At 43.1% G+C, this 21,583-nt stretch overlaps 1 protein-coding gene across 9 annotated transcripts in view; it reads right to left on the reverse strand.

Annotated features, from left to right (window-relative positions):
• The window catches only part of ATP9B (ATPase phospholipid transporting 9B (putative)), a 229,667-nt gene that overhangs the window by 62,493 nt on the left and 145,591 nt on the right, over positions 1 to 21,583 (reverse strand). For all 9 annotated transcript variants that reach the window (XM_082355629.1, XM_082355621.1, XM_082355623.1 and 6 more), the window contains one exon: positions 17,284 to 17,444. In XM_082355629.1, the coding sequence (XP_082211755.1) occupies positions 17,284 to 17,444 (161 nt within the window). The remainder of the gene's footprint in view (positions 1 to 17,283; positions 17,445 to 21,583) is intronic.

Here is a 21,583-nt window from a genome sequence, read left to right on the forward strand (position 1 = left end):
GTATTCTAAATACGAGTTCAGAATATTTAGGATATTAGAGAACTGTGAAACAAAACAAAAGAGCTTGAGAACAGTAAACATTAGTGAGGATGTGGGGAAACAAGTATTTTAATGAACTGCAAGTAGAAGTGTCATCAGCGGAGCCACTTAGAGAGGACCTGGCAGCACACGGTGAAACGGAGACTGGCCAGAGTGTCACCGGCCGCGCCTCTTCCAGCCATCGGCCCACCAGGAGAAGCCCCGACGTGCACCCAGCAGCACGTACTAGGATGCCGTCCGTGCGGCACTGATCGTGAAAACATCCAAGCCGCCCAGCAACAGTAGAGTTAAAATTGGGGCAATAGCAAACCAAGGCAGAAAGACACTTAATACAATCACATTTATGAATTTTTAAAAAATACACAAAACTTCATAACGTTCACGGGTCCCACCATATGCACCAAGGCCATAGAAACACGAACAGAAAGGACCCACCCCAATTTCAGGAGAAAAATCACCTCTGGGGAAGGCAAGAGCAGAGAGAGGGAAGGTCCATGACTTTATGACATCTACCTTCTTAAAAAGAAAAAGGATCTGAACAAAGACTGAACATGTTAAATCTATGACAAACACAAGGGCATATGTCACTAGACTCTGGACCTTTTACTTACCTTAGAAATTTCATAATTTACAATTGTATAATAAGATTGCAACTTAAAACAAATGGTGGTCCATCCTACCTTGGACAGTTTTGTTGCAATCCTGCCTGAAAGCACAGGACTGGAATAGAGTCCTTGCAAGCCTGGAATTCTAAAGAGCCCCCGTAAGGACACGCACTAAGAACGTACCACTGCGGGGAGGGCCGCTTGCTAGCTGTTCCCAGAGCAGCTCTCTCCATATACCAGGTGTGTCAAAAATGTTCAGCTGTGTCTCATTTTTCTTACACAGAATATTTTTATTTACAAGATTTTTATTTCATTTGATTAAAAGAATGCACAAGCGTGAAATGCAAAATATAAGTGTGGCAAAGAGAGTGAAATTTGGCTACCGAAAGCCAGAAAATCAAAGATATCCAGGGGTGTGCAGGCAGGCAGGCAGACACCCAGGGGAGTGGAACAATACTGCACTTAGACGACAGGGGCCAGCACGGGGAAATGTGCCACGGCTCAAGCTAACGCTGAGATACCCCCAGGAAGAAGCCAGCACAGAAGCAGCCCACGAACCAGGAAGGGCTCCCAGGGTTTCAGCGAGAAGAAGAACCACCAACAAATGAGAGGCCCCTTAGCAACGGTGAAAACAGGGCCTAGATTTAGAGGTAAGAAAATTTCATCTGTTCAAGAGGCTAGGATTTGGAGAGCCAGTAAAGAAAGTATCAAATCACAGAAAGGAACCAAACGTCTGGCACAGGGTGTGGGCGTCAGCCAGTAAAGAAAGTATCAAATCACAGAAAGGAACCAAGAGTCTGGCACAGGGTGTGGGCGTCACTGTCCCTCACGGCAGGACGCTCATCGTGGGCGGCGGCCACGTTTACGGCAGGTAGGACACGAAACGTGGCTGGGTGAGCGGCGGCCCTTCCGCACGCCTCCGAGGCAGACTGGTGAAGCCCTTCAGTCAGCAAGGAGTCACTCAGCCCCAGACCATCACCAGGGAGAACAGGACAGAGGAATTGTACCTTTGTACATAACCAGCCGGGCCTCGTTCGTCCTCATTAACGATCAGACCTCAGACCCCTCAGATATGCTTCAAGTTCTACCAGGAAGTCTGTGCCTGACGTAATCCTATCAGGAAAGCAGCCGATAGGATGGACCAACTCCACGTGGTGAAACTGCTTGTATCCAATCCTGTGACCTGCCTATTAATAAACGCACACTTGGAAAGTGATCTTAAGGAGTCAGTCGGTGAAGAAAGTCTGTAGGTAAGTCAAAGAAATTAAAATAAAATAATCACAATTTATTTGTCCATAACTTTCACATCTTACAAATTATAATACCTGTACTGGTCAGAAAGAAAATCTTTAACTGACAGCAACACAGACCTTGTAAAGCAGCCCCTCGCTACCTCTTGGCTCTTCCTAATCCTGCTAGGAGGGTGAGGACACGGCCTGCACAAGATGACCTGCGGGGAGAGCACCGCAGTCCCCAGGCCTCCCCTGCCCCAGGAGCACTGGTCCAGGAGGTGCCATCGCCTGCACACAGCACCTGGCTTGTGTGAGCCCCAGGGGTCTCCCATCAGCTGTGGGGAGGCGCCCGGAGGGGTGGCCAGCCAGGAGGAAAGGCTGGCAAAGTACTGGGGAGTGTCCTGCCAACAGGTACTAAGTAGCGGCCGCCCAGGAAGAGTTCAGAGTGTGAGGAAGGTTGGAAGAAGAAAAAGAAGGATTTTACAGGACTTCTCTGGTGGCGCAGTGGTTAAGAATCCGCCTGCCAATGCAGAGGACACGGGTTCGAGCCCTGGTCTGGGAAGATCCCACATGTCGCGGAGCAACTAAGCCTGTGCACCACAACTATTGAGCCTGCACTCTAGAGCCCGCGAGCCACAACTACTGAGCCCACGAGCCACAACTACTGAAGTCCACATGCCTAGAGCCTGTGCTCCGCAACAAGAGAAGCCACTGCAAGGAGAAGCCCGTGCACTGCAACGAAGAGTAGCCCCCACTCGCTGCAACCAGAGAAGGCCTATGCACGGCAAAGAAGACCCAACGCAGCCAAAAATTAAAAAAAAAAAAAATATAATAAAATAAATTAAAAAAAAAAAGAAAGATTTTACAGGGACTTATCTGTGATTTGGGTGTGGTCATAAGACAGAGTCTCCAGGAGTCAGGAAATAAAGTGAGAGTCAGAGTCACTTGGTAACACGCAGGCCAGATGGCCAACGAACGAGCAGGAGCCTGGTGGGCACAGAGCAGGGGCAGGGCCTGGGCGGGGCACATGACCCCTGTGAAGACGGTCCAGCTGGCTCCTTGGAGCAGACGTCTACAATCGGGAAGACAGGGCTCTTCTCTGTGTGCTGTGTTCTCCTTGCAGCTTTTGGTCGAATTACTTTTGAAGACATCAGCCTGCCTCAGGGATCGCAAGGCAAGTGGGTTCCTATCTGCAGCCGGCCAGGCCTTTCTCAAGAGCCTGCAGCCTGCACTGGGCATGGGGCTGAGCGGAAACCGAAGGAGCATCTCTCAGGTTCCTCCAGGTCGTGCTCCTGAGATCCTGGGCCAGAGAGGGCTTACTAACACAACCACTATTGTACAGAATCGTAAGACTATAATACTTCATGAAATACTACATCACAAATCAATACCACTGGAATAGTTGAGGTTGACTACAAACCTAAATCCCCTCAAAGAATGTACAAAGCAGTAGTTACTAGTGAAAAAGGGAATGGAGATAACCTTCACGTTCAGAAAAATAAAGCAGAACTACTGCAGAACGCAAGTTCATGGTTTACAAGTGAAAAACTATTAAGGAAAAATACCTTCAACTAGGACAATAATACCATATAGGTAGGAAGTAAAGCTTGTTTACTCTGATTCACACTGTACATCTTGATCAAGTGTTAGTACAATAATTTGCTTTTTAATGCAAAAAATTTCTAGAAGCTCAAACTTCAAACACCAAGTTGACAGAGTAATTATCACCATATTTAACTTACTTCTTAGTAATGTTCTGATTTTATGGAATTTTAAAACCCAGACCTCTATTCGACTAGTACTTTATAGTAACATGATTTGTGAACAAAAAATTATGTTAAGCCTACTATTTTGAGTATTACAGTAATAGATTATAAGGTAATAGATACCATATATATATTTAAGCTAAATTATGTTGCTAATTTAGCAACTGTGAAATTATCTAGAGACCTATTCCAAATAAGTGCAAAAGTCATTGCAATTTTAGATGGTCAGCTGAACCAGAGGCAGTTGTGACCTTTACTGTTATAAAATAAGAAGAATGAAGTAAACCATCTTCATGGGCCAGGGTGTTCAGGGGTGTCACCGAGAGGAACATGTATGAACCCGCTTTACACTACAGGAAGAAAGCACAAGGTTAATTTTAGAACATAAGATCATCTTAATGGTGGCACTTTCTTTTCCAAATAGTCTCATCTTACAGCTACAAAAGTGTCTGAGGAGGTAACCTGGACCCTGAATAAGTGAGGTGTACTTTGCTAAAACATGCAGTGTGACCCCATTGGCGCCCCATGAGGCCTGCTACATTTCAACTTAATTTGTTACAATTAAACCGCAGCATTTATCAGAACCTGGTGAAACAGCCCCAGCTCACACCAGGCTCCGCTGGGAGTGAATCTACCTGAAAGAATTCACACCCATTCCTCTGAAGTGAGACTTATTTTTAGATCCTAATCTGAGCAAAAGAAAAGTCATTTAAATGACAAGTTTTATCTAAAGTAATCAAAACCTCTTCCTGTAACTTGTAATTTAAAGGAAAAAGCACAGATGCTATTTTATCTGAATTTCCCCCCCAAATTTTTCGTTGTGTGATTCTTTAGAATTTTCATGAAGCACCGCGGATGGCAAGGGATGGTTCCAAAATGTTTTCACTAGGTGAATTCACCCATGGCCACGCACCGGGAAGGTAATATTCTGTTACTGGTTTGAACCTTTCTCCCGGGCTTCAGACTGTATATTCTATTGCCTACAGGGTATCTGACCTTAGATTTATCACAAACACCTTTAAATGAATATATACACGATGGAGGCTAGTTTTCCCACTTCCTCCCCGTCCTGTGCCAAACAAAATAAGAACAAATTTATTCTTGCTCAAGGAGGAGGAGACGCTTCTCCCACCAATGAATGGTGTGATCTACCCGTCACCCAAGCCAGAAATTGGAAGTGATTCTAGGTTCCTTTTTCCAGATAGTCAACTCCTGTCCAATCAACCCCCTGAATTCCCCTGAAGCTGCTCCATTGGGGGGAAGCATGGGTTAATGGAATTTTACAGGAATGACGTTACATATGACTTGTATGGATTCCTAATTCCCAAATGTACTAGTTCCATGATCTGGGCTGATGACAGACTTGACCCTTCTGAGCCTTGGTAACAGCACCTGGAAAATGCCACGTGTCAGCAACAGCGCGTCAAAGCAGGTGACTGAGAGTCATGCTGGTGGAGCAGAGGATCACTGGCCCTGAACAGCCAGAGAAGGTTTCATGGAAAAGGCAGAGCTGAAATGGAAAGCATGGGGGTGGGCAGCACGTGGGGGCCACCTAGGAAGGCAGGCGGTCAGCAGGCTCCAGGGCTCAGAAGGCAGGGAGGTTCCGTCACTGGCAGATCGGATGTTCCCCCCAATAGGCTAACTGCCCCTGTGATTTGTATCCACTGCAACACACAAGAGGATAAACAAAATGTAGTCTTGGGTCCCAAGGAACAGAAAATCTAGTTAAGTATGAAAGGTAGTTGAAATTGGTAGAAGCAAAATTCTAAATCACATTATCAAGTTCTGGAGTGGGCGTGGGTGGACTGGGGATTTGAAATAAAATAGTGTTTCGAAAAATAAATTGAGCCTCAGTGTCCAAGGTGGACAGAATGAAAGAAAGCCTGGAGGCCAGAAGGCGAGTAAGGAGGTGGCACAGGCCGTGGGCTTGGTAAGCACGGGTCCCGCGATTCTGAGAGCGCGTCTCCCACGTCAGGAGGACGGGCACAAACCCAGAAGGTTCTTCAGGGAGAATCAGCCCATCTTCTCAGGTCCCACAACAACCAAATACTGATCAGAGGGTCAAATCCTGGGGTGAATGGAGACAGAGGAATTCAGGATTCTCCCAGCATTCACTGTGGTTTCAGGCCGCACGCGGGGGGGCCTTGCAGGGCTGTATGTGCACGCGTGTGCATGTAAAACATCTGTGTAGCAACAGTACAAATACACACAGCAGAAGTGAGGCCAAATAGTCTGTGTCAATTATGTGAAAGGGTAAATATTCCTATTAAAAATAGCACGTCTCTCAGTTTCTAAACAAATAAATCAATATACTAATTACAAGCAATTTAACAGATACACCTTAAAATGTCTCCAAAAGTCAAAGGATGAAGGAATAGCGAAAGGAAACAGGGCAAACACCCCAGATCCAGCAGAATCTTAATAACGAAGCTGACGGAGGGAAAGCCTGGGGCAGAAAGTCAGGAGCCTCCCCGGGCTGCAGAAGCTCAGCTCAGCTCGGCTCTCGTCCCGAAGGGACCACTGCCCACAGCGAACCCACGCAGCGGGGCCGGGGGGCTGGCAGGAGGCGGCCCCGCGCTCTCAGAGCCTGCCCTGCCCGGCCAGTGGGCACGGCCACCCCCGTGCTGGGCCTGGACAGTCCACACTGCATGCAGGCAAGCAGTGGCACCGGGAGGCTGGTGCCCTCTCGGGAGTTTTCCTCAATGGGTTGGAGAGAAGTATTCGCTTTTCACGAGTGTAATTAAGCAAGCAGAATGTGAGCCCGAGGCCTCCAACGCCATCCGTGTAGCCAGGTGAGGAGGGCGCGCGGCCAGAGGGAAGCAGTGTCCACAGGCGCGGGAAGAGCCCGAGGCCACGCCCGGCTCCCTGTTCCAGCCGCACCCAGACAGTGGAGGCCCGTCCCTCCCCAGAACCCAGACAGCGGAGGCCCGTCCTTCACCAGGGGCTGTTCAGCACGGCGGTAATCCCCCTTTGCCTTACACTCACATCATCTAAAAACTGCATCCGTAGCTCTTTCATGAAGAAACACCATAGTCTAGTTAAAAGGCAAATGAGGTAGTAAATGTATTTGATAAGATGAAAGAGGTACTCAGCGTTCTATTAAAAGCCAACACAAATTGATACAAGAAGCTGAATGTAAGAAGAGCCAGAAGGACAAAGGCACAAAGAGCAAAGTCACGCTCTTGGCACACTGTTTTATACACAGCTTCGCCCCATGGAGAAACAGATGAGAAAACTTGAGGCGCAGAGGCTGGGAGACCTGCCCGCGGCCACAGCTGTCATGGCATCAACGCAAGAAAGCAGACTCACACCCCCTGATTCAAGAGCCTAAAGTCTGCCTCTAAGACGGATACTCACTCTCATAGATCAAGGGTGCTTTTTAATAACTTCTAATTTTGAAACAGTTTAGACTCACAAGAAGTGGCAAACAGGACAGAGGGTCCCGTGTGCCCTTCACTTGCTTCCGCTGGAGGTAACATGTTGCACGACCACTGCACGCTATCCACACACAGACCTGCTGCGACAGTGTGGTTAGCTCAAATGCAGACTTGATCCGGGCTCTGCACTCTCTGCTCTGGGTCCCACAGAGAGGTTCCCATCACCAGCCTGTCCATCCGTCTCCCCCAGGACACAGGCGTCTCCATCACGGCAAGGACCCTCCTCCCCCTCCCCTCAAGAGTCACACCTGTCCCAGCCCTACCCCCGGCAACCAGGGATTTATTCTCCACCACTACACTTTTGTAACTTCAAGAATGTTATGCCCAAGTTATCGTATGGATCAGTAGTTCATTCCTTTTTATTGATGGACAGTATTCATTGTATAGATATACTGTAGTTTGTTTATCCAAGTGATGTTTTTTTAAAAGCCTTCATTTCCCAGGTTTTCTATGATATAGTTGTATTTTGTTGTTAAAAGAAAGCTTGGTGCATTCTCAAGAATAAGGTTTATCATATTTGAGACCTCAAAATTTTAGGTTGGAAAGTACTGCCATGGAAGTTAATCAAATTTGTATAACTTCCTTTACACAAAAATTGCAGGGAATTCCCTAGTGGTCCAGTGGTTAGGACTTGGCGCTTTCACTGTCGTGGCCTGGGTTCAATCCCTGGGTGGGGAACTAAGATCCCACAAGCTGCACAGCACGGTCAAAAAAAAAAGAAAAAAAGAAAAATTGCAAAAAAGTTCTGTGATCTAGGGTAATGGGAGGTATTTTATTTGAACCAATGTTCCCACTGAATTGTTTTCAATGTTCCCACTGAAAACAATAAGAAATACTATATAAATTTTTTTTAATTCTTAAAAGAAATAAAGAACTGACTAGATAGTGAGAAATTTCTGGACTAAATCCAAATCAGCTACCAGAGGGGTCAGGGACCATACGATCTCCTTTGCCCTGAGAGCACACGCCCTCCCCAAGAGTTTGGACTTTCCCTTCCGTAGTCCACCTGTGCAAGGAGCAAAAGTAAAGACCAGGAACATCGAAAGGTGGAGGTCCAACAAGAGGGCCTCCTTCCCATGACGGGTGGGGCTGTGAAGGGCTAACTCTCAAACTTAGGGAGAACCTGGACCACGGCACCTACACGTGGAGGTGGAGCCAGGCTCACATTTCCTGAATAATTCACTAACTGTGAACCTTGAACTTGGATGAAGATGTTCCAAGACAGGCAGTACCTCCAAGTACACAGTTTAGAAGCAGGATATTTGTCTTGGAAAAACATATTTTCATCTTTTATTTCAAATGATTCCTATAGTTAGCCTTTTAAATATAATTGCAAACAAACAAACAAAACCCAAATAAACCACAGCACAACACAACAGCAAACACCACACAGTACACAGTCAAACAACATACCATGAACAAGAGCCACAAGGAAAAAATACAAGAGAACAAAACTGCGAAAGGCATCAGCTATTACACATGACAGACACAAACTATAAAACACCTGGATACACAAGAACAATTAGAAGAATATTTGCATGGAATAGGCAAATACAAAAATGAAATAGTCAATGTGATACAGAAATTGAATAAAATTTTTAGAACTAAAAAAATACCAATAACTGAAATTAAGAAACTGATTGGTTTAATAGCTGATTAGACACAGCCAAAGATGAAATTAGTGACTTGGAAGACAGGGCACTAGGAATATTATTTATTAATAGAATAAAGCACAGAGACAAAAAGGTGGGAAATACAAAAGTAAAAACAGGAGAAACAAAGGATACAGTGTGGATATCTAACCAACCTTGAAAGAGAGGTGACAAAATAGGGCAAAGGCAGTATTTAAAAAGACAAACTAAGAATTTTCTTGGATGAATGAAAGAAACCTATCTACAGATTCAAGAATAAACATTCATCTAGACATTATATCAGAGAGCAGGACATCAACAACATAGAGAAAATCTGAAAGAGGCTGGAAGGGTCACAGGGGAGTAAGACTTAAATGACAGCTAATAGACAGCAGCCATGGAAGCCAAAAGAGAGTAAAATAATCATGACAACTTAGAAATCTATGCACAGGTGAAACTATTTTTCAAGAAGAAAAGCCAAGCAAAAATCTAGAGAGTTCCCAACAAAGATCAGCACTAAACAAAAACTAAAAAAATAAATTTCTGACAGAAGGAAAATTATTCTACATGGAAGGTGTGAAATGCAAGAAGAAGAACAAAACATGGATAAACCAAAATTAAGAGGGAATCTGTAGGGACTTCCCTGGCGGTCCAGTGGTTAAGACTCTGTGCTCCCAATGCAGGGGGTCCAGGTTCGGTACCTGGTCGGGGAACCAGATCCCGCATACATGCCGCAACTGGGAACTCGCATGTCGCAGCTGGGTGTCTGCATGCTGCAACTAAGAAGTCTGCATGTCGCAACTAAAGATCTCTCATGCCGCAACAAAGATCCTGAGTGCCACAACTAAGACCCAGCACAACCAAAATAAATAAATAAATAAATAAATATTTTTTTAAAAAGAGGTAATGTGTAAAACAGTAATATCTTGGAGTTTAAGAATAACTACAGTTAGAATAAATGACAAAAATGGATTAGGTCAGAAGGGGAAATGGAGTTAAACACTTCTAAGGTGACATGCAAAGGAAATGATTACCTTTAGACTTTGAGAAATTAAGAATGTTTTTAATTTCTAGGATAAATACTAAAAGAACAGAAACTGCTTATAAAACTTACAAACTACTAGAAAAAAAGTGGAATTATAAAAAATAATTTAAAAAATGGTAAGAAAGGAGAAAAAATATAGACTAGTTAAGTCACATTAAAAGCACAATATAAAATGATAGATTTAAACTAAAAATATAACAGTATTACAATAATTGTGTATGCACTAAATAGTCAAAAATTATGGGAGTAGATAAAAATTAAACTTTATGCTATTTACAAGAGACACATATAAATATAATTACACAGAAAAGTTGAAAGTACAAAGATGGAAGAAGACATGCTAAGCAAATTAAAACCAGTTGGCGTTACTATATTAACATAAAACAAAGTAGAATTTAATGCAAAAAGCTTTAGCGGAGATAAAGAAAGTCACTTTGTAATGAGAAAATGCCTAATTCAGCAGAAACATATAGCAATTTAAATTTGTATACAAGAGGGAGGGGATATGGGGATATACGTATACATGTAGCTGATTCACTTTGTTATACAGCAGAAACTAACACAACACTGTAAAGCAACTATACTCCAATAAAGATGTTAAAAAAAATTTTGGTATTTACAAAAAAAATTTGTAAATACCAAAACCAGACAGAATTCCAAGGAAAAATAGATGAATTCACAATACTGATCAGAGATTTTAACACAACCCTCAGTAACTGTTAGAAAAGGTAAAGAACAAAATCAAGCAGGGGTACAGAGAAACTGAAAAACAAGATGAACAATCGTGACCTAATGGACATATGAAACACTGCAGCCAACAATTCAGATTCCATGTTCTTTTCAAGCACACAGCGAATGTTTACAAAAACCAACTAAATATCAGGCCCTATAACTAGTCTCAACATATTTCACAGATCTGAAATAATGAATGCTATGTTTTCTGACAACAATGCAATTAAGTCAAATATGAACAAAGACATACTTAGAAAAGTCAAATATGGTTGTAAACTAAGAAATAACTTTGTAATAACTATGGGTCAAAGAAGAAATCACAGTGGAGATTTTAAAATATTCTGTAGTTGACAGTAACAAAAACACTATACATATGAAAACTTTTAGGATGCAGGCAAAGTAGTACTTACAGAGAAATTTATAGCGTCAACTGCATATATTCAAAAAGGGGAAAAAACGTGAAAACTAGTGAATTAAGTATCTATCTGAAGAAGTAAGAATAATACAAACCAAAGAAGGTAGGAGGAAAGAAATAAGGTAAGGTAACATTAATAAAACAGAAAAATACTATATAGCATAGAAAATCAATGAACTCAACCTTAAGACTGCTAAAGTTGACAAACCACTGGAAGACTAATCAAGAAAAAAAAGAGAAAGGGCAGAAATAAGTATCAAGAATGAAGAAGATCAATATCACAGATCCTACATATAAGAAGAGATAACAAGAAAACACTATTAACAAAATTTAATTTAAAAAATTTGAGGGCTTCCCTGGGTGGCGCAGTGGTTAAGAATCTGCCTGCCAATGCAGGGGTCACAGGTTCAAGCCCTGGTCCTGGAAGATCCCACATACTGCAGAGCAACTAAGCCCGTGCCTGCAACTACTGAGCCTGCACTCTACAGCCCATGTGCCACAACTACTGAGCCCACATGCCACAACTACTGAAGCCCACGCACCTAGAGACCGTGCTCCGCAACAAGAGAAGCCACCGCAATGAGAAGCCCGTGCACCACAAGGAAGAGTAGCCCCTACTCACCACAACTAGAGAAAGCCCGCAGCAACAAAGACCCAACACAGCCAAAAATAAATTAATTAAATAAATAATTTTTTTAAAAAATTTGAATATTTAGGTACAGTTGACATACTTCTTGAAAACCATAACTTTTCCAAAACTGACTCGATTTTCTCAAGAGGAAATTAAAAGCCTGAAAGCAGCCTTTCTAACTCTTTAAAGTTAACTATATGAACTATACTATTTAAGAAATATATTTAAACTAGTAAAGAAATCAACTCTGTCAAACATCTTTCCACAACAAAAAGTTCAGGCTGACATGGCCTCCTTGATGTAAATATGTCCAAGGAATAAATAATTATAATTTTAAACAAAAATATTTTAGAGAAGACTCATCAATATATTTTATGAGAATAGCATAATCCTGATACTGAACACCAAAAGAATGATGTGAGAAGGAAAGTTATAAGTCAATCTCACTCATGTAAACCAATGCAAAAATTTCACAAAAATTACAAGCAAATGGAACCTAGTAATACATGAAGGCGTATTATACCATAACCAAGTTGTGTTTTTTCCCCCAAAGAATACAAGGTAGGTATAGCATTAGAGAGTCAATCAGTTTAATTTAGCATAATAATATATTAAAGAAGAAAAATTTAAGATGAAAAATCATCTCAATAGATTTAGTAGAAGTATTTTTTAAATGATATGAATAATTTAAATACAACATTTAGCAAATAGAGGTAGAAAAAACTTCTATTATATATTATAGAAAAGGGGTTCTGTAAAAACTTGTAGCATCCTTACTGATGAAATGTTGAACGTTTTGCCTTTCACACTGGAAACAAGAGAAGAATGTCCGTTATCATTACTTCTACCTAAGGTTACACTATAAATCATTACTATGGTGAGAAGGGAAAGAAAGAAATGGTGCAAAAAATTGAAAGAAAGAAAGCTGTCATTATCTACTGATTATCTACTGATTACAGAGAAAATCCAATAGATTCCAGACTAATAATTAAAATCAATAAAGTTTTACCAAAATTGATGGATTCAATCATTTTACAGAAATCCACTTTATTTTTCCATACCAGCAACAAATATATAGGAAACAGTTCTTTCAAAAAACACTATTTATTAACAGCATTTAAAAAATACCAAATATCTAATAATAGCTCTAACAAAAGTTGTGCAAGATTCCTATGGAAATTTTTTTAAATGTTGAGATGTTAGAGAAGACCTAAAATGATTAAGAGATATGCCAGATTCGTGGTGTGGAAGATTTAATATTAAATGGAAATGACCAAGGAAAGCAAAGGAAGATTTAATATTAAATGCAAATGACCAAGGAGAGCAAACATGGAGGAAGGACTTGTTTTTATCAAATACTGACTTATTATAAGGGCTTATGAGCTAAGGCACTTTGTTATTTGGTCAGGAAAATACAACCAGACCAGAACAGGGGACCCAAAACAGACCTGTGCATATATGAAAACTTAGTATGTGATGGAGGGGGCCCTGGATCATTGGGGAAAAGAGTGTTTTCTGTAAAGGGTGCTAAAACAACCAGTATGGGAAAAGTATGTGAAAATACTACTTCACACCATTAAAAAAACAACAAACAACAAGAAAAAGAACAAAAACACTTCCAGTGGTAAAAGATAAAACTGATAAACTTTGAGAAGTTAACACCGGAGGACAGCTTCACCATCCTGGAGTAGAGGAGGAGGATTTCTTAAACATACAGAGACTGAAAGCCAGCAACAAAATAGAACTATAATTTGACTATGTAAAATTAACAATTTTATTTACCATTTCACCACCGGGTGAGTAAAAATTCAAGCTAGAGATTGAGAAAGATTATTAGCAAAACCGAGAACTGAAAAAGTACTAACATCCAGAACACATAAGTAACTACAAACTGCCCAGCAAGGCAGATTGCATAAGGTTTCAAGAGCTGAGAATAATTCTCTGTGACAGGATGTTCCACCCTCTGGACTCACAGCTCCACAGCCCTCTGCCTGGCCCATGCCAGCTCTGGCCTCTGAGTTATTCTTCCTTTTCCAAAACGCAGCACGTGTTTACAGCTAGGAGGCTGTATCAGCCCATCTTCAGCCTGCAGAATCTGGGATCCTGACACACATGTTTACAGCTAGGAGGCTCTATCAGCCCATCCTCAGCCTGCAGAATCTGGGATTCCGACGCACACGTTTACAGCTAGGAGGCTCTATCAGCCCATCCTCAGCCTGCAGAATCTGGGATTCTCACAGGCTTCTTATCTTGTCCTGTCTCTGCCCCTCCCAGTCCGAGCTGGCAGTGTTACTGCTGGTATAACATTCTCCAAGCCTCTGTGGGGCTCTCGGGTGTGTCATGGGGGTCCACATGTCCACACAAAAGGCTCCTCCACAGGTCTCTGCTGGACAACCCCATCTATTCCTCGCTTCTGCTGAGATGGCTAAGTGGATCCATGAGTACCACACCTAAACTCTTCAGCAAAAGGCTGTCCAGTCACACCCTTGGACTTCTCTCCTGTGCATGCTTTCCAAACACTGAATCCTCTAATATTAGCATCTTTTGCAACCTCGATAGGCTGCAAATTCCCCAAGCCATCAATACCTGAATATCATTCCTAGATCTAAGTAACGTTGAAAGTACTCTTTTCCCCAAGCGTGCTTCCTGGAAAATGAGGCCTTACTGAGAATATCTGGTAGGTTAGCTCAAACTTGTAAAATGTCGCAGAAAGGGCACCTGACGTGTAAATAACTTGACAAAAATCTCCTAAGAATCTTCCTTCAATAAAACTTCAGGAAAGTTAATTCCAACTTCGGAAGCGAATTTTCTACCTGGTAGCTGACGTTTTCGACGCTCCCTTCTTGGAGTGCTGACCGAGCAGAGCTCTGAGCAGGGCACCAGGCACTGCCCGGGCGGTCAGACGGTGGAACGTGCGGGTGGGCATTTCCCTGGCAGGCCTCCTGCACACCCGCTGATCCGGCCGCCCGACCTACAGAAAATGAGAGGAAAACTGCCTCCCAAGCCACACAAGCTCTCATCGACATCAGCGTTTACACAAAGACACCCTATCGGCAAGAGGTTCTCAAGTGTTGCTCGGAAGGAACGCGCCATCGCCTCGTGGAACACCACCGTGCTTGTACTGCCCACGTCTGCCTCACGTGGGTAAACCCTCCCTGACCCAGCACTGGCAAGACGGTTGTTTCTGACCAACCAGACTGTTATGCGGCATTTTAAAGCATATGCACAAAGAACATAATCATTAGAGACATGTAACTGCAAGTTGCGGACCTGAGGGAATCTGACGTGCCCCATAAAGTGTTCTGATCGCTTGCTTTGTGCTATCAGTGACACAACGATCTAAGGAACATACATTCATTTTAGAGTTAACAGGAGTTATGTTCTGTACTGTTATCCTTGAAAGACAAAGTAAACTGGATCAGGTGACTCAAACATCTTTAATTCTGTAGAGAATTTCTATGAAACAGCTTTTCTTTCTTAAGCTGGAAAAGCCTTTTAAGAGTGTTAGGTCAGACAGATGTAGAGAACAAACGTATGGACACCAAGAGGGGAAAGTGGCGGGAGGTAGGGATGGTGGTGTGATGAACTGGGAGATTGGGATTGACATGTAGACACTGATGTGTATAAAGCAATGACTAATAAGAACCTGCTGTACAAAAAAATAAATAAAATAAAATTCAAAAAAAAAGAGTGTTAGGTCAGTAGAAGAAAAAGCACTTTATTTTTCAGAATTGTGTATTTTGCAAAACAAAAAAATTTTTTTAATCTATTCTTTATTAAATGAAGAAGCATATTTAGTAAATACTAAAAGTATTGCTACTCATATTTTAATGGAAACTTTGCAATGGGAAAACAAACTTGGTTGAATCAAATGGAAGCCTTAAGCCCCTAACTCAGTGTCCTCTATACATTTTATGGTTTTCATCCCTTCTGCTAAATCTGTATAATTGCATTCTCAGACTGTGAAAAAAAAGGAAAAGTATCGTGCTGAAGTAGGCATGAGATATTATGGAGCTAAACAGAGGTACAGTCATAATTCTGCCTAGTATAAGTATCTCCAAGCTTGACAGAACATGTTACCCTAAATATAAAATTGTTGATGGAAAAACTAGAACAAGCCAGATTTGCAGAAAGCCTTGTACCTTTCTCATTTTGTAATCAGACTTTTTTTTTTTTTTTTTTTTTTTGGCCACACCATGCAGTACATAGGATCTGAGTTCCCTGACCAGGGATTGAACCTGTGCCCCCTGCAGTGGAAGCACAGAGTATTAACCACTGGACTGCCAGGGAAGTCCCATATAATCAGACTTTTTAAAAGGATATACAATGCATGCACCCCAATGTTCATTGCAGCACTATTTACAACAGCCAGGACATGGAAGCAACCTAAATGCCCATTGACAGACAAATGGATAAAGAAGATGTGGTACATATATACAATGGAATACTACTCAGCCATAAAAAGGAACGGAATAGTGCCATTTGCAGAGATGTGGATGGACCTAGAGACTGGCATACAGAATGAAATAAGTCAGAAAGAGAAAAACAAATATTGTATAATATCACTTATATGTGGAATCTAGAAAAATGGTACAGACAAACTTATTTGCAAAGCAGAAATAGAAACACAGACGTAGAGAACAAACTTACGGTTACCAAGGGGGGAAGTGGGGGTCGGATGAACTGGGAGATTGGGAGTGACATATATACACAATTGATACTATGTATAAAACAGATAACTAACCAGAACCTGCTGTATAGCACAGGAAACTCTTAAAAAAAAAAAAAGGATATACAGACTGACATTGTCAGTTTACTAAAGAAAGAAAGAAGTCAAAGAGAATTAAAAAACAATAAAGAGAATAAAGAGAATTAAATGAAATATTAAAAAAATAAAATTTGAATATTGTTCAATGGTTTCTATCAGTTAAAGATAGAAGTGCCCCAGAAACAAGAAGGAAGAGAGTTCTTACTTGGCCTTTCGCATCATACAACAGAAGTAGTAGTGAAGGGACACCACATAACATTTCAGAACTGATACAAGCAACAGAAATGAAGAAAAACAAGATTAATGAAAGCAAAGGAAAAAACCCTGGGAATTCCCAAGAAAAAAAGATGTGCTTAAGAGCGATAGGAATAGGAGCTGTCTGTTGGCAGCTGCAGAAGGACAGGCAGGAAGGACTGTGTTAACAGCTGAGATGGGCAGTGCTGACCCTGAGACTCAGCCCCAGGAGGCCGGCTGAGCTGGCACTGCGTGGGGGTCGCAGTGGGGTTCCCATGGGGCTGCGGGCTTCACACCAGGGTCAGTGGGCTTCACACCAGAGGGCAATGGGGTTCACACCAGGGTCAGCGGGGTTCACACCAGGGTCAGTAGGCTTCACAGCAGGGTCAGCGGGGTTCACACCAGGGTCAGTGGGCTTCACACCAGGCAGTGGGGTTCACACCAGGGGCCAGGGCTCAGAGCAGGCAGCAGGGTCCCGAGCTCAGGCCTTCTGGCGCTGAGAGCCGCAGCGGCCGAGGGTAACACAGTGGGCTGCGCGTGGCCTTCTTTCCCCGGGAGTTACAGGCTCACGTTCACTTCTCAGGAGTCAGTGCAGGCAATGAGTGAGAAGTGGCTATGGTTAGGGTCAGTCCTGGTTCTTCCCTCTTTAGTTCTAGGTGGGTCATTTCTTTCACACTGAGAACAATACATTCAATAACGTCATATTCAATGAAACCAGACATCAGTTTTTCTTCATTCTTAAACCCACCTTATGGGAATGATGTAGGAGAAGAGCAGGAGAAAGCGGAAGAGACTGCGGTACCAGGGACCTGAGAATCCCTGCAAGGTCACCATGACAACCGAGAGGGCAACCAACGCCAAAAACAGCGCTTTGGTCAGCTGATTGAGCTCAAGGTCCAGCAAACCAACCTGAAAGGAAATGAAGAGTTAGGACAGAACCACATTCTTAAATTTTCTTTTGTACTAGCCTTTATTATACTGAAATACAAAAATGTCTTAACTTTACATTTTCTTCTGAAAACTTCTCCTGATATTCACAGTTCTTCCTGAAAAGCCTTTTAGAGATTTAGGGAGAATTTCTGAAAATGACTCACGGTCCCCAGAGCATTTCCAGAAAGAGTCTACTGAGAAAACACGAGTCCTGAGTATCCATCCAACCACAAAAAACTCGGATACTTTCTCTAGATGATGAGGTTACGACCAGCAACTGAACAAAAGGGGACGCGGGACGAGAGCCGCACGGGCGGCCTGGCAGCCCGGCCAGTTCTTCCAGGAGCACACGCGCCTTTTCCTCTGCCCGTGCCACGTCACGGAATCGCTTAGGATTTTCTTCAGAACAGGACAGTATGTCTGTCATCCCTCTCTGCCAAGAGCCTCCCTGGAAAGAACTTCTCTTAATTAAGAAGAAAAGCAACAGGTGGAGTAGTTAGCCTGCAATGACAACTTGTTAATTTGCAGAAGTCCTGGACTTTAGGTCCTCCCACACAACACTCCAATTCATCCTGTGGGTCATTTACCAGCTGAGCAAAACGTGAGGGAAAACTATGTCCATAAGAATTAGTTCCTTTTTTGTGTGCGTTCTGTGTGGGATCTTGGGGACAGTAAGAACGAGATACCCAAACACCGTCCATTCTACAAGTGAAGAGAACACAGCTCTTCTGAAGCACGCAGCTTCGATTTCAAGCCCCGGCACCTCCACCAAGTCCTGCTCCGTGCTTAGTGTCACTGCTGAAAGACTACCGTGCAATGCGGCGTGGGGGGCGGAGAGGAGCGGGGAGGGCGGTGCCGGGCTTTGCAGAAGGGCTTTAGAGCCACAAAGAGGACAAGTGACGCCGTACGGCAGTTCAGATCCCTCAAGACTCCGTGTTTGGGCTAGTCTGGATGCTGGCTCTGCCACCTGGCTGCACAACCTTGGGCAGGCTGAGCATCAGTTTTCCCATCTGTAAAATGGGCTGTAACATGTCTTCCTGACAGGACCTGGGGGGGAAAGAGATGACGCACAGCACAGGGAGTACAGCTTCTGGTATAGAGCAAGCCTACATGCAGGCTATGACTACTCTCATTACTATTATCATTGTTATCATTATTAAAAACCTGGATATGAATCTCTGTTTACTAACTGTGTGACCTTGGAGAATGTTCTTACACTCTTTAAGCCTCACTCTCTTCCTCTGTAAACTGGTGTTACCCATCTCCTAACAGAGGTGCCTGATGCAGCCCAAACAATGTGGCAAAGCTCACTGTCACTACTGGTCACCCTCAGGCCAGGGCACAGCAGGTGTTTAACAGAACTGCTTATTCGTAATTTATATGACACTAGCAGAAGACTGAATCCTATCAGGTTATCTATCTGCCATCTGAGTTTCTCCTGAAACTGGTACAAATTTCTCCTGAATCTGGTACAAATTCTGGAGAAATTTAAAAAGAAAACATGATTACCAAAACTTTGATAAAATAAATGGGATACTATTATTCTCAAATTTAAAACTTTTATAATTACTAACCTACTTAATACCAGTTTATTTTGGAGTGCCTTTTGAATACCACGTCTTTGGCCAATAAAAAGCTAGCCTTTTCCACACTTCACTATTTAGTTTACATCTGGTTTTGATTAGGGTTTGCCACAAAGCCTCATGAGAACGTTAGAACCCGTAGTTACAAAGAAAGCACAAAACTTTATCAGAAAACCCAGTAAGTGCAGCAGTGAAGAAAATTCATTCATTATACAAGCAAGTTTAAATACCTACTACATTTTTTGCTAAACTCTAAGGTTATGAAAAATGAGTAAACTATGAGATTTTACCCTACAAGAAACAGCCAATCTAGTAGGAAGTATAAGGCGAACACCAGTAATATATCCTGTAAAAGAGAAATCTTCTCTAACCAAGCTTATGGATGAAGTCACTTCTTAGAGCTGCCACTCATCAGCACTGCTGTTGGTTGACACCTCACGGCCTTTAGAAGGCTCCAGAAACCATGGGAATGACAACAGGGACCCAGAAGCAACAACGCTGAAAGTCTGTCTAGCGCCCTCGCCCTACCTCCACACCAAACCCGACACTGCAGGGTCCGCACGGTGGGCTGGGAGCCACGGGTCCCCACCTGCAAGGGCCCAGGGCGTGGGAGCGGGGCCAGGGACGAGACGGCTCTGCAGAGTCTGCGCCTCCAAGCCCCCACCCACAGAGGCCCCGCCCCTCCAGGCCCCACCCCACCACCAGGCCCCACCCCCACTAAGTCCCTCCCCTCACCAGGCCCCTCCTCTCCACCGCCCCTCCAAACCACCCCCACAGAGGACCCACCCCTCCAAAGCCCTGCCCTCCTCAGGCCCCGCCCCCTCGCCTGGGACACGTGGTCTCCTCTGGTCGAGCGCTGTTCAGGCTCCGAACCCCAGAGACTTTAGGCAAGTCCTAGAGATGCGTTGTCTCCACGAGCCTGGGCGCAGATGAGACCCTTCCCGGCCGGGCCGGCCGTGTCTGCAGGGCTCTGCGGGAAGCGCCCTGCCCCCCTAGCGGTCACTTCCAGCGCAGTAACCGGGCGAGTGGGCAATGGGGCCAGCCGGTGCGGGCTCGCCACCTCTGGGCCGGGTCAAGCAGCGGGAAGGACCGCGCCGACGGTTCTGGAAGCTTCCCCGGTGGAGCGGGGCTGGAGCTCCGTGAGAGCGGCGGCCGGGACCATGGCGCCTGATTTATCAACTCCATTTAAAAACCGGCAGAACCAGGACAAATACCTTGCAATTTCCGCTACTTCAACTACTGTATAGTTTATGCTTGAATTATTGAGAAAAATAGGGTTTTGGATTAAAATGAAGAAAAATTAAGCCAGGGAAGTAGAGCATGTTTCAAAGCCAGGGCCCTCTGCGGTGACAAAGACGGCCTAAGTTCCAAGCCTCGCGGAGGGTCAGATGAAGTCATTACTCATTCAGTCAGGGAAAAAAGACTCAATTACCTCAACGTAAAGATGCTATCAATGAATGCAAAGTGCATATTTTACTCTATTCATCCAAATCCCATTAAAAAGTGAAAGGAATGATTTAATCTGGCCTTCCAGAGTTGGCCTTTTTTTGTAATAAAATAAAGAATCACTGTCTTGCAAAATGCATAACCACTGCCTCACACTTTCCCCTGCATCACGGCAGTGAAGGACTGTAAGAGCTGGGACAAAACAGTCAGGAATGAGGACAAAGTTTCCTTTGAAAAAATGACCCATATAGGATGGAAACATTACAAGCAGCCCACTGCACATTGATATTCAGCTAACTCAAAGTATTAATACCTTTCTAATTGACGAGGACACATGTGGCCAACTGCCTGACTAGTGACATAACTAAATGTCGTCTTCACCAACCCCTTCTAATTTAAAGGACGAATGAGAGGTTTAGCAGAGAAAACACAGCTTCTCGGGAATGGGCTGTTCCCTGCTTTCTCTCAGGAGCCTTTCCTGAACTATGACTATTCTTCCTGGAACATAATTGCAACCGAGCTATAGTACATAGTACATAGCACATAGTACATAGTACATAGCATGATCTTTTTTTTTGGGGGGGGGAGCGGTCAATTCTAACAAAGCACAGTGAGAAGAAAAGAGATATTTCAACTATTTTTTTAAAGGTCACTTTCAATTTTATACTCATTTCACTAGAACACCCTTAAAAGTTTCTTCAACTTGTCTAAAATGCAAGCTGGACTCAAAAACTATTCAATATGAAAGCTAGTTAACTTTAAAGCTACAGATTCTATAAAGAAGGTGGTAGCTTGAGTTTTGATGTGAAACTCTTCTTTCTTTCAAAAATTTCCTAAAACATCTGAACAGGCCAGATACCTTTTACTATGATTTCAAAACCTTTTTACCCCTAACGTATATTACTAATCAGTTGAAGTAATTACGACTGTATAAGAAAAGGTAAGTACACTAAGAAGTAATTTTCAACATTTTTGTAATTTCCTATATTAGTAAAGCAAATTTTCTTCCACTTGTCATAATATTTGTTTGATTTGAAACAACTGTGATAACAAAATTAAATACGCTACTGGAAATTTTAATCTCCAAGG

This window comes from Balaenoptera borealis (genome assembly GCF_965194805.1).
Source record: "Balaenoptera borealis genome assembly, chromosome: 14".
Taxonomy (NCBI): Eukaryota; Metazoa; Chordata; class Mammalia; order Artiodactyla; family Balaenopteridae; genus Balaenoptera; species Balaenoptera borealis.